The 13124-nt window shown below is 40.9% G+C and overlaps 5 protein-coding genes across 5 annotated transcripts; 4 read left to right on the top strand and 1 right to left on the bottom strand.

The window, feature by feature from the left end:
• Positions 1 to 439: 439 nt before the first annotated feature.
• Positions 440 to 1786, top strand: PCOAH_00002550 (Brix domain; the record flags this gene model as incomplete). The annotated part of the gene is made up of 1 exon (XM_020057070.1): positions 440 to 1786. One exon carries the CDS (start codon positions 440 to 442, stop codon positions 1784 to 1786), a length of 1347 nt encoding a protein of 448 aa, XP_019912747.1.
• A 1086-nt stretch (positions 1787 to 2872) lies between these two features.
• PCOAH_00002540 (Uncharacterized protein) lies at positions 2873 to 5281 on the top strand (the record flags this gene model as incomplete). The annotated part of the gene is made up of 1 exon (XM_020057069.1): positions 2873 to 5281. One exon carries the CDS (start codon positions 2873 to 2875, stop codon positions 5279 to 5281), a length of 2409 nt encoding a protein of 802 aa, XP_019912766.1.
• A 986-nt stretch (positions 5282 to 6267) lies between these two features.
• PCOAH_00002530 (Uncharacterized protein) lies at positions 6268 to 7800 on the top strand (the record flags this gene model as incomplete). The annotated part of the gene is made up of 6 exons (XM_020057068.1): positions 6268 to 6463; positions 6537 to 6748; positions 6948 to 7014; positions 7140 to 7254; positions 7418 to 7521; positions 7644 to 7800. The coding sequence occupies 5 exons, from the start codon at positions 6583 to 6585 to the stop codon at positions 7681 to 7683; spliced, it is 492 nt and encodes a 163-aa protein (XP_019912695.1).
• Positions 7801 to 7949: 149 nt separating this feature from the next.
• On the bottom strand, positions 7950 to 10328 carry PCOAH_00002520 (Uncharacterized protein; the record flags this gene model as incomplete). Its single annotated transcript, XM_020057067.1, has 2 exons — positions 7950 to 9055; positions 9188 to 10328. 2 exons carry the CDS (start codon positions 10326 to 10328, stop codon positions 7950 to 7952), a joined length of 2247 nt encoding a protein of 748 aa, XP_019912720.1.
• Positions 10329 to 12159: 1831 nt separating this feature from the next.
• PCOAH_00002510 (Dynein light chain) lies at positions 12160 to 12453 on the top strand (the record flags this gene model as incomplete). Its single annotated transcript, XM_020057066.1, has 1 exon — positions 12160 to 12453. One exon carries the CDS (start codon positions 12160 to 12162, stop codon positions 12451 to 12453), a length of 294 nt encoding a protein of 97 aa, XP_019912653.1.
• Between the last annotated feature and the right edge of the window lie 671 nt (positions 12454 to 13124).

Here is a 13124-nt window from a genome sequence, read left to right as displayed (position 1 = left end):
TCAGTACGCAAGTAAAATACATACGTTGCATTTTGTAGCACGTTATTCTGCGGCTTAAGCGTGATATACATGGGGGGCAAAAAAATTACCGACCTTTATATGGGGGTTAGCTTTTTTAAAAAAAACGACGCGATTTCGTCGACATATGAACGGAGAAAAATATTTTCACGGAGAAGGATTAAGCATGCTCTTGAAGAATCACATTTTGTGTCAAATTGAAGGAACGCATAATTGTGCCGTTAGTCTGTTCGCGAAACTGGTACAATTTTCTACTTTAAAAAAAAAAAAAAAAAAAAGTAAAAAAGGGGGTAATTAGTAATTCGCCTGTTGCATACATTTATTTACCCTTCCTTTTGGGGAAAACCAAGAAGAGCGAGCACTCATTTATGTAAGCTCACATTTGAAGAATTATCAATCTGCCTCATCGTCATAACATAAAATGAGTGAACAGGGAGAAGAGGAAAGTATAGAAGTAGTCCAGGATGTTGAAGAGGAGGACGAAAATGACGAAATTGATGCCGAGTACGACGAAGAGGACGAAATGAAGGCGAGAAAAAAACAAAAAGTCAGCCACGGGGAAATGGAGGGTGAGGAGGAAGAAGGGGAAGACGATGAGAAGGATGATGAAGCAGACGAGGAAGTAGATGAAGAGGAGGAGGGCGAAAAGGATGGTGAAGAAGTTGACGAAGAAGAGGAAGAAGGGCAGGAGGAAGACGACGACATGGAGGAGGATGACCTGGATGACGATGAAATTGATGAGGAAGAAGAACAAGACGATGACGACGATGAAAATGACGATGAAAATGACGATGAAAATGAAGATGATGATGATGATGACGAAGAGGACGACCTCGAGGATGAAGAAGATGACGAAGATGATGAGGAGGAGGAAGATGAAGAAGATGGAGATGACCAGGTGGAGGAGGATGACGAAGGAGACGCGGTCGACGACGGCGCGGATGAAGACCCCTACATGTTGAAAGACGCAACGTACATCCAAAAGAACGAGCTATGGAGAAACCGACAGAGAGTGCTGATCGTGAGGTCGCCGCTGAAGAAAAAAAACTGCAAATCGTTCGTCGAAAATTTAAAGCTATTGTTGCCGCATCATAAGACGGAAAGCAAGTGGAACAAAAAGGCCAAAAAAAGTGACCTATGTGACATAAGCTACAGCAGAAACTGCAATAACATAATCTTTTTCGATATAAAAAAAAAAAGATATTGTTTGTGGATATGTAAAAATAGAACGGGACCTTCCCTATATTTTGAGATCTTGGATTATATCCCCCTGCACAGTTTACTCTTTTCTGGAAACTGCCTACTCTATTCAAGGCCGCTTCTAATTTTTAGTAAGCCATTTGACGAATTGGAGCACCTAAAGTTAATAAAGGAGGTTTTCATTCAAGTGTTTGGGACACCCAACTACCATCCGCTAAGCAAACCCTTCTACGATCACTGCTACTCTTTTGTGCATGTGAATAATCTTATATACTTTAGACATTACCAAATAATGCCCATCACATTGGCAGATTCTAACAATGTGAATAAACAGAAGTTGGTGGAAATTGGGCCCAAGTTTACCCTACATATTATACGCATCTTTGAGGAGTGTTTCAAAGGGAGGGTTCTGTACGAAAATGTCAAGTACAAGAATTATGTTTCCCCGCAGCAGATGCGCATGAAAAAGAATGCCCATAAGAAAATGCAGAATTTAAAGAAGAAAAAGAAGATTCTTAAAAGGATGAAGTTTATCCGGACGCCGATTAAGAGGGACATAGACTATTAGGTTGGGGGACGCACCTCACCGGACCTTCCCCCCCCCTCGTTATCGTAAATGGGCATTTCTGTTTGTATGTGAATATTTGGTTCACTTTTTCGACCTTTTCATTTGTCTGCTTTTTTACGCGTTATTACGCCGTCTTATTATACCTGTTTACACCCATTTGTGCTTTTTTTTTCGTTAGCGGGTCAGCTGCGCGAGCGCGTCACCCATTGTACACATACGGGGGAAGATACCCCCACCCCACATATGTGTGCCATTCCTTCTTAAAAACCTTCTCATGGAGGAAGGGAACGCCGCACATGTGTTGTGCGTGCCTTTGTAGACGCCCCCCCTCCTTTCTTGCCAACTTTTCAACCCCCCATAAAAAGTGACATGCGTGCATAGTAGCACATGCATCTTGTGTGGTTTGCAACGTGGCTGCTTTATGTGAGTGGCGTTTAAAGGGATTGGTACTACATTCTCTTTTTCATTCCGACTGGTTTGGTAAAAATAAATAGGAAGGCGGATAAAATGCTATGAAAATTTTGAATTATGTTCTTTTTTTTACCCTTAAGGGGGGTAGCCTTTCATGTGGCAAAGTTCCCATGATGTTCCTTATCATCGTAACAATGAATTTCTTCACGCTTTCCCATTTTTGTTTTCCCCTTGGTTAAAAAGAATCAGTTTTTTTTCCCCACAGTTGATGGTAAAAAAGGAAACAACGCATAGGCATGTGTCAAAAGGATTTTTCTGCAAAATGATTTTTTTTTTTTGCAAAAGGGGCGTTGGGAAAAAAAAAAAAATGACCCATACATGATGTGAGTATGCATACCAATGTGCGCGAGGCGTGCGTAAAAAAAGGGAAAAGGCAAAAGAACGTTAAAAGGGGAGAAGCTAAGGCAGAATACGTGACAACTTAAATTTTTCCTTCCCCCAAAAGGAAGGGTAAACATGGTAAGTGTATGAATATGAATGTCCCCCCCCACGTTATGTACGCATGAACGAATGAACTCTTTTACGTACCTTCAGCGTGTACCCTCCATATAGCTGCTGGATGGGTAAGGCGTAAAGAGCGCTTTCAAATATAGAAAAAAAAACAGAAAACCAAAAATGTCGTTGGCCAGGGAGAAATATCTGAAAAGGAAAAGAGAACTGCTTGGGAACATAAACATAATTGACAGTAACTTAGGAGAAAAGAAGGAACCGAATTTGGAGGAAAGAAAAAGAGAAGGAAAAAATGAAGAGAATTCCTATGATCGTAAAAATGAGCAAACGTTAAGGAGAGATAGAGAGCACCGCGTGGAGGATGAGTGGGGGAACAAGGGAAGAAGGGACCCCCCCGGGGGAAGCAGCTCTGGCAGCTATAACCAGATAAGTCATAGGAAAAACGATCGGAGGTACCCGGATGATCGGGGGCACCACGTCGACCGTTCACACTATGACGAACCTACGTGGCAGGGGAGGAAAGAACCCCTGTTGGACGCAAAACAAAGCAAACCAATTCTCACGAGGAATAAGGATAACCCCGTCTTCAGCAGAAGCAACACGCCAGATGGTGCGAAGCAGTGGAGCATCCGCCCTGGGAAACTAGGGAGAGATTCCTCTAATGTGAGTCAAAGCGCACATAGCGTTCGCTCGTTTAATGAAAACACGTCTAACAAGGATGTAGAACCTACCAAGCAGAGGGACAAAAAGGGACCCACCCCAGGGAGTAGCACCTCTTACGAATTACTAACCAATTTAACTAACATAGAAATAAACGACAGCGCAAGTTTGCTAATATACACCTGCAAGTTATTGCTACAAATGTGTGGGAAGGAAAATGAAAATAAAGGTAAGATGAATATGTCCCTATCTTCGGTGGAAATATTGAGAGAAATAAAAAACAGAAATAGGAAAAATGTAAAGTTACTGAAAATAAATATTCTAAATGAAGTACTCACGTATATGTCTCTTAGCAGCAGAGGGGGGGGGAACCAAATTGGTACGAATTCAACTGACCCCAGTTTGGAAAAACATAAAGAAATAAACATAGAGGAGGCCTGCATTGATATAGAAAATGTGGGAATAAGCATCATAATAAAAGTTATCTACATAAAGAATGTGAAGAATTTACTCACCAAGTGTTTGTTCCAACAGGGTAAGGGTGGTTCCCGAGGGGGAGGTGGATCATGTGTAGGAATAGGCACAAAGAGGAGTGACAGGGGATGTATTGACGATAAAAAGGGCGGGCGTATGCAAATCCCGTATGAGTATCGAACCATCGGGGGGTCAGACGGAAGCGGGAGTAACACGTACAATTCGCTTCTGCAAGAAAATGAAAAAAAAAAACAAAAACAAATTCATGGCCAAAACTATGCCATGGAGTATGAAGGAAAATATGCAGATCATACCCAAGGCGGAAACAAATACAATCAGAGTGAAGATGCCACACATGTTAGCAACACTAGTGGGGGCAACAAAATAAGTTATCTAGAAAATTTACTAAACGAACCAACAGCGAAGGAAAAGAAAATAAAACAGGAAAAGACCAACATTCTGTCCATAATCGAAGCACCAACGGTGATAGAAGAAATGCGAATAAAAAAGTTTCAAAAAAAAGACGACTCTGTAAAAATTATATGTCCACATTTAACCAAAAAGGCATGCCAAAAGAATAACAAAGATTGCAACAAGGAATGCAACAAAGTTCATTTTAAAAAAATTATATCCGAGCATACAGACGTGTCATTGGGAGACTGTTCCTATTTGGACACCTGCAGGCACATCGAGACGTGCAAATTTGTTCACTACGCGGTGGATAAAGATGATCAGGTAGTAGGTAGCCACCAAGAATGTGTGACTGAGAAGAAAGTCGACATATTTAGCATGTCGGATAATACGTATGGACCTCAGTGGATACGATGCGATTTAAGAAACTTCGACTTGAGTATATTTAACCAGTACGTTAGTGTTGTCATGGCAGACCCTCCGTGGGATATCCATATGGATTTACCCTACGGGACGATGACGGATAATGAAATGAAGCTGTTACCTGTACAGCTAATACAAGATGAAGGTATGATCTTTTTGTGGGTCACTGGTAGGGCAATGGAACTAGCAAGGGAGTGCCTACAAATATGGGGTTACAAAAGGGTGGAAGAAATTTTATGGGTTAAAACGAATCATTTGCAAAGAATTATAAGAACTGGTAGGACTGGCCACTGGTTGAATCATTCCAAGGAGCATTGCCTAGTGGGCATTAAGGGAAACCCCGTTGTGAATAGAAATATTGACTGCAATGTGATCGTGTCGGAAGTGAGAGAAACTTCTCGTAAACCCGACGAAATTTACTCCCTTATAGAGAGAATGTGTCCACAGAATTTAAAAATCGAACTTTTCGGGCGGCCCCACAATATTAGGAGGAACTGGATCACCCTGGGGAACCAGCTGAACGGCGTGGTTTTGCACCACCCCCAGATTAAGGAGAGGTATAACAAGGTAGCCGCCCAGTTCAACATGCCGCTCTGCGGGGAGTAGCACCGATGCGTGGTACACGCGGCCACAACTACATTTGCATGACGTAAGTACCACACGGCAAGGACGTAGTCCATCTGGAGGAATACCCTTTTAGGGGGTCACCACGAGGTGGCAAACATTCGGAGTGTGGAATATTGTGATGTGCACACTGGGAACAAACTAGGAAGATGCTAATTTGGAGATTACTCAAAATGGTAGGGGTAGGGGGTGAAGCGGACCGCTTAAAATTGAGGAGCGCTGTTATTTTGCTTCGCCCCCCGCCGTTAGCCATCATTTGTGCAGGCGCAGTTGCCGTTGCCATTGCCTTGGCATTGGTTTGGAGTGTCCACGTCGTCGCACATGTGAGCAAAAACATATGTAGTTACGTATACCTATGTGCACATCGCATGTGACGTACTTTTATTTTTTTTTTGTGTTAACCATATTTTGTAACCGTCCAATCTTATCACAGTTCCACCACTTCAATGGTCAGCGTTAAATTTTGTTGTCCCTTTTTTTTTTTTTTTTTTTTGTTAAGAAAATTGTCCATATTTGAGGCATTGCGCAAATATATGCCCACTTTTTTTCCGTTTTGAAAATAACACTTTGTTAGCATATTCTCATTTTAAAGTGAAAATTTTATAATTCAAAATTTTACAACTTTTAAGGGCGAAAAAAGGGAAGTCCGCGTGATCCAATTCAGCCGAAGAGGAGAGCGTGCAATAGATACATAATATGGCCAGTGTGTCCCAAAAAATAGGTTTAAAAAGGAAGGAACTTTTTTTCTCCATCATTGTGTCATGGGAAGGTTCTTAGTTACCACTTCTTTGGTAGCACTTCTTAGTGAAAGTAGAAAAATAGTGGGAGGAAAAATCCCCACATTTTTGCCTATTCAAAGCGCGAGCTGGGAGTTGTAGCCCTGTGGAGGGTTTTCCCCCTCGGGAAGTATGCAAACGGATTACTCAGCCACACGCTCAAGTGCACAAACAGGAACATTCCTAATCGCATGCGCATGAATAACTACTTCGCTCTGTGAATCCTTCTCACATGGATAAAAAATCGGAGGGGCCCTTTTCATTCCCCCCAAGTATCCTATTAAATTTGACCGTGCCGACATAGATTCGTGAAAGAAGCGCAAATTGAGGGCAGGTCAAAATAGATCTTCTGCTCTGTGGGAATTTCTCCCCAAATGAATATTACCCGGTATGTGTATGTTCATTCTTAGGAGGAGAAACTTATCTCCCCACGACATGCCGCATTGGTAAAGCCCTTCCCGTTGAGGACCCCCGAGGTGACAATTCAAACCAGCATGCCATCGTAAAATGAGGAAAATATGGACCCCCATAAGAAGAACAGAAGATCAGAAGGCGATAAAGAACAACTACGATGAAGAAACGAAGGAGAACTTTGAAAAATCGCTCCCAAAGGATTTTATAGAAAATAACAGGAACAACAGGATCCCATACTTTGAAATTAAGGAAGCCACTTGTGAGTGAACCTAGTTTTGTATTACCACAGAAAGTCGCTAACTGCTTGCCGTTTAGCAGATACGCAGAGCAATGCCTGTAATGCGATGGTGTTAGTATCACCGCATGGCTATGTGCGTTCTTATAAACGTACCTGTTAATATAACACCATCGCATGATCGTTTCCTCCTCCCCCTTTTTTTTTTTTTTTAATCCCGTAGTGATTGAGCAGAAGGAGAAGAAGGAAGCTCAGAAAATATTGTCCCTGGAGTTACGAGACAAGTGCAGGTAAAGATGGACCTGCAGTTAATGGGTTAAAAGGGCACCGTGAAAATAACCATGTGTGCATGCTTATGTAGACGGTGCAATCTCCCGCATGGAAATGCTCACTTTCCACATGACACCTCTCGTAGGGCCGAAATTGACGACTACGTGGAGTGCTCGGTGGGAAGGCTGTGGACAATTCTGCGATGCAAGGATGTGATGATTAAAATGAGGCAGTGCCTGAAGAAGTATGAAAATTTGGAGGTACGTGAAAGGGAACGCGAATGGCGAAAAGTGGAAAAAAAAAATATATATATATGCAAAATGCAAGAAAAATGCCAATCGCAAAATTTGCGAACACACCTCGTACACATAGTTGCGTGCCCACGTGACGACATTTGCGCATCCCCATTTTTTCCCCCCTAAGTATGTAAAATTCCGGGAACGGCAAATTATCGAGGAGCGGAAGAGAAACGGAACGAGTCTGCACAGATCGGACGAGCGGGCCAGATATAACAGATTTGTTTACACGTAAGGGGAAAAAGGGAATATCAAAATGAGGGGGGTGCCACACACGCGTGTGCCCCTCCCGTTGATGCGAAATGTGCGGCTGTTCCATTCTTCCAAAATGTTATTCTTTTTCCATTTTGTAGGGATAAAGAAAAGGGCTGGATCCCAGAAAGGCAATATTGAAGGTTCTCCCTGGAGGGTCATGCAACTTTTTTTTCTATTTACGCATATTCGTTAGAACGTGCTAGAGTGGGCATAAGTTTCTCACACGGGGGTGTGAATCCTAGCAGTTTTGCGTAAAATTTGGGAAAAAAAAAAGCGTAGGTGGCATAAGTGCAACCAGTGGGTAAACGGATTTGTGCGAAATGGTAGTCATATTGGTTGGATGCAGTGGGTGAATGCTTTGAGAAGCTCATACCGATGCGTCCATCCTAGGGGGACAGACGAACTCAGTAGATAATCTGGTACTTGTCATTCCCCCGGTCGAAGGTGTCAATGTGCTGAAAGATGTTTAAGTACTTCATTTGGTCGAAGGGAGGGTCATCCCCCAGATCGTTATACTTGAGGAAGGAAGGAACGGTTTTAAAATAAACGCAGACATTATGGTGCGACGAAATTAAGTGAGTTAACTTACATTTTTCTGAGCAGTAAGTAGCAATGTAACAACCAGGACAATAATCGAAGTTATGTTTGTTATGCTCAAAATGGTGAACATTGAGATATTTATTGCATACAGAATTCCAGCAGTAAATACCATAATTTATATTTTTTAAAAAGTAGAATTCTCCTATGGAGTTTTCTTGTTTTAAATTATTGAAGTAGTATCTGTTTACTATTGTCAATTCTTGCAACATAATGTTATCGCCTACTGTTTGTTGTCTTTGGAGTGCACAAGAAACGAAGTGATGAATTTTGACAGCTATTACGTAGACCTGCTTCCATGTATTCTCATTTGTTAGGGAACTTTTATGATAATACGAATTTTTAATAATTTTTGTCATTTGTAGTATATGTTCGCAATATTTTTTTTTTATATAAATGGATCTTAGTTTGTATAGACACAATAAATCTGCGACGAAAAGGAGAACGTCTCTCCCTATGAGGATGTTCATGTCTTCGTAGAAAATTTCCTTCAATATGTCTAGCAGTTTGATCTTATTTTCGTTTATTTTTTCTAGGCAGTTTTTGTTGGATACTCCGTATAGGAATTCTGTTATCATTAAGAAAAATGAGTTGATAAAGGTTAGGTACTTTTGGCTGACCGTCACCTTTTCGATGTTTTCTTTTCTTAGCGAATTCATGATTAGGTTGAAAAAGGCCGAATCGAAAAAACTGTCGACGATTTTTTCCATGTCGATATTTATGTACTCCTTGAAGAAGGGGAAGAGGTTCCTTATCACGTCAATGTGGTAGTTCAAGCTCGATATGACCATGTCGTCGTAAATGTTGCAGCTGTTCCTTTGCAGCGTCATGTTGATTCGGACTTCGCTGTACTTGTATGCGTGGAGGCGCATCAGCAGTCGGTAGATGCTGGGGACTCCGCTGAACAGGGCGCCTGCGGGGTGGTACACGTGGGGGTAGAATTGTAAAGGAAAACGTGTACCATTTTATCAGTTTAGAAATTCGGCACAAAGCGATTCCACTGTATGAGTAGGAGCACGCAGTGGTTGCACGCACCGTCACCTACCTGTAAAAATGTAGTGACTGAACTTGTAGAACTTCCCGTTCGCACGGGAGTAGACATACTGATCCAGCACAGAGGCATCACTCTCATAATTCATTAGGTAGGAATAAAAGGAATTACGCGTGGTGTTGAAAATTTCCATGGCGAGAGGAATCCATATGTTGTGCACAAGCTGAACCCAAAACTTCCCATTGTCTATATGCAAATTTAGCATATTATTTATGAACTGTTCATTTTTTAGAATTTTCTCCAAGTTAGTTTTTAAGTAAAATTTGGAAATGTCATTCTGGTCTATGTAAAAATCTGCTCGTGTTAAGTGCTTCGTTCTGATGTACTTTCTAATTTTTCTCAAACGAGGAATGTCCTCATAAGGATACACATAATGGTATTTATTTAAAAATAATTTCAGGTACCTGCATTTGTCTAGCCTTTCATCAAAGTCTGGAGTGGTAATGACATTTAAAATATCGATAACTTCATTTACATCCACCGAATCGTAGTTAAAATTTAACCCTTGGACAATTTTTTTACATTTTTCCTGTACCATTCGTAGGGTCTTTTTTTCGACATCGTTACCGGGGGAAATTGTGTGATCACCATATTGGAGTACTTCCAAATCGTGTTTTATTTTTATTATGTCTGCGTCTATATTTGTTGGCCTAAATTTATGTATGTCATGATTTTCTGCCTTGTAGAATTTTAACCTGTTGCACACTTCGGTGGTTGCCTCTTGGATTTTCTTCAAATGGAAACGCTCGCTGTCCATGTCTTTCCTCGTTAAAAATAGGAGATCGTTGTAGTCGTCATTTATCTGTATGGGGGGCGGATTCCTCTCCTTTTGGGTTCCTGTGTTTGCGTTTTCGTTCGGTTCGTCCTCTGGGTTGGCCTCGTTTGGTTCACCCGTTGGGCCATTCTCCTCGTAATCCTCCCCATTTTGGTAATCCAACTCGCATGGTTTGTATTTCTCGAAAATGCCCCTTTCGTCACGCAAGAACCCGCGGATCAGCACGTCCAAGGATTTAATTTTCACCCTCTTTCTATGATCCTCTGCCGTACTGCGATTTTTCAATAAGTAAAATAACTCTTCTTCCTTGGAGTTTAAAACCGCTTTGCTGTCATGAGCGCTATGTCGTGCGGGCACCATAATTTTGACTTGACCTTTTCTACGTCACGAAGTTGTTAGTTACAAGGGGGGTGCAATTTTGTTCCTTTATGCGGTGCGTAAAAGTTGTTACTTTCGCGTTTAGCAAGTTGAGGGGTGAAGAGGCCATGTGCGTCTTTTTTTTTTTTTTTTTCCTCATCACACTGGAGTACAAATGGGGAAGGAAGACGGCAAAGGAAAAAATGGACAGACGCATTAACATAGCGCGGATGGGGAATGACCACTTTTATATTTTCCCCTTTCCCAGCAGAATAGCACCAGTGCGTGCACTGATCGGGAACAATACTGACCATCCGCATTTTTACAGAAGGTGCAGGAAACAGGTGGATGAAAATACAACATGTTTTATGTGTGTACACCTGGGCATATACACATATTTGTATGCTGCATTTTTTTGCAGGTGTTGCGTTTCAGAGGTGGCAAAAATTTCTTTCCCATTTTTTCCGTTCATTTTTGCTTTATTCATCTATATATCATATTTTTACGTTAAAAGGAAAGAGAGCAGGACAAAGAGGAAAAAAAAAATACATTTATTTATGACCCACGTGTGGTGCCGCAAAAATAAGGTGTAAAAAGCGTAAGAGGATTACTTTTTGGCAGCACTGGCGGAGTATGCGGAGTGGGAAATATCCCCAAGATATAATCAGGAATACGGACTTCATGGATAGGCAAAAGACAAACTTTACTCCTTCACACGCTTCGCAGTAATGTTCCTACATTTGAAATAACTGCTTTTTTATTTTTAAGGTATCACAGTTGTGTCGAATGGGGGGTGTACTTTCAAAATGCCAACACCTGGAAGGGATGTGTGGCACAAATTTTCCCTTTATTTTTTTTTACTATTTTGAGAGTCATTCAACTTGCATGTACACATAAAAAGGACGCACTATCGCTAAAGGAGAAACACCCTTTTGCGTTTACGAAGCATTGTAGAAACGTGAATTGGCCATAATGGATGGAGGAACCATGAAGTATTCCTTTCGGAAGTGGTGGTAGCGTCGAATCATGTTGCTCTGTTACTCATTTGTGGTACACTCCCATGGAAAAATAAATATATAACCTTTTCTTGCAACTTAATTTTGGAAAAAGGTTTTTTCCATGCAATTTCAACCGCGGTGAGAGGCAGCCACCCGTTAGGAACCCCTTTTGGGGGGGAGGGGGTAATTTTCTCAGAATTAGTTTCGTATGTATTCCTCATGGAGAAGGCAAATCTGATATGTGTTTGATGGAAAATAGGGAAATTCCTGTTTTTACAGTTATGTGTTTGGAGCCCAGAAAAAGCGTTTCACTTGAAGGGAACAGTGGACCCAACTGATTCCACCTCGCTTCGCTTCGTTTTTTTTTTTTTTTTTTTCCATCGCGCATTCCTTTTTACAATAACATACATGAGCATAAGTTACTCACCACATAATGGTAAAATGGAGGAATTATGTGAACTGAAAAAAATTTAGATGATACCGCTTTGAATTGCTTATGCATATTTACGAACCGCTACGCAAGAACTTGTCTTGCAAGTCTACAGATGTTAATTTTTTTTAAAAAAAAGAAAAGTGATGAGGCACACAAGGGAGTTACTATTCTTTTTCTTTTTTTTTTAGCGAGTTCAATTTTCCGCGATTGGTAATCCTTTTTTATTCTCCCCCCAATTTGCCTACATTTGGAGGTACTGTTCTTCCAAAATGATCGAAGTATGCACATGCAAAAATACAGGCGTGTGGATACACGGGTAAAGAAAAAGCAGAGCGCCAACACGGTCATAAACAATTACCAACGCAAGTGCATGCTGAAGCGTAGGCACACACACTGCAAAACAATGGAGGAACCCAAATGTAACATTCTGTATGAACATATGAACGAGGAAAAAAAAATAAAGCTAATAAATGTGGCAAAGGAAGTGTACCACAACATAAATAACAATAAAATAAATTCCTGGAGATGCGCAACGATAGCTTTGCGAGACAGAATAAAAGAAATTTTCGAATATAATGAAAAGGGGTGGCATATTATTATAGGATATAAGTTTGGCTTCTTCTGTACACACGAAGTGTACAATGCGTTACATTTTAAGTTAGATCACGTGGAGTTTCTCATTTTCAAGCACGGCTAAAAGGGAGAGGCGCAATTGGGTGAGTAAGCAGCTGTCCTTCCTATATGTATGTTGCACACGGGTATTTACTTGTTTGTGTGAACGTGTGCATGTGTAGGGGGGTCCTTAAAATGACTGGTACGTTTACACGATTTGAAGAAAATGATCTTTTTTTTTTTTTATTGTAGGTTATATAATTTGCAGCGTGCTGATGTTAAGAAGAAGATTATTTACTTCACACGGGTGTACATACATAAATGCGTGCATGTACCCCCCTTCAAGAAGAAATGTTAATAAGCAAAAAAATAGAGGAAGATTTTGTAAGGGGGACTTCTCTACAATGAGAAGAACAAAAAGAAAAAAAAAAATAAAAAACTCTTGTTTGTTACGATGTCCTTTTTTCCAGAGCAGGGTGAAGATTTCCTTTTCGCAATGTGGATAGGTTGGAAACATTTCCACCGGTTGAAGCCTGCACGCCTACACACCTTTATTTTATATTTATTTTTTTTTTTTAAGCCGTTCATGCACATATAACCAAAGAAATAATAACGACACGTAAAAGGTGAGGGAATTCATTTTTGCGAATTTCCCTTTGAAGGGAAAAAACTTTTTGCCTCAAAAGGGTTGTAGGCGCTCCTCAAAAAAGTCGTCCGCAAGTATACTATGAGGCATGTGCATATGCATGCATGTTC

This window comes from Plasmodium coatneyi, chromosome 2 (genome assembly GCF_001680005.1).
Source record: "Plasmodium coatneyi strain Hackeri chromosome 2, complete sequence".
Lineage (NCBI taxonomy): Eukaryota > Apicomplexa > Aconoidasida > Haemosporida > Plasmodiidae > Plasmodium > Plasmodium coatneyi.
This window is presented reverse-complemented; position numbering and strand designations above follow the sequence as displayed.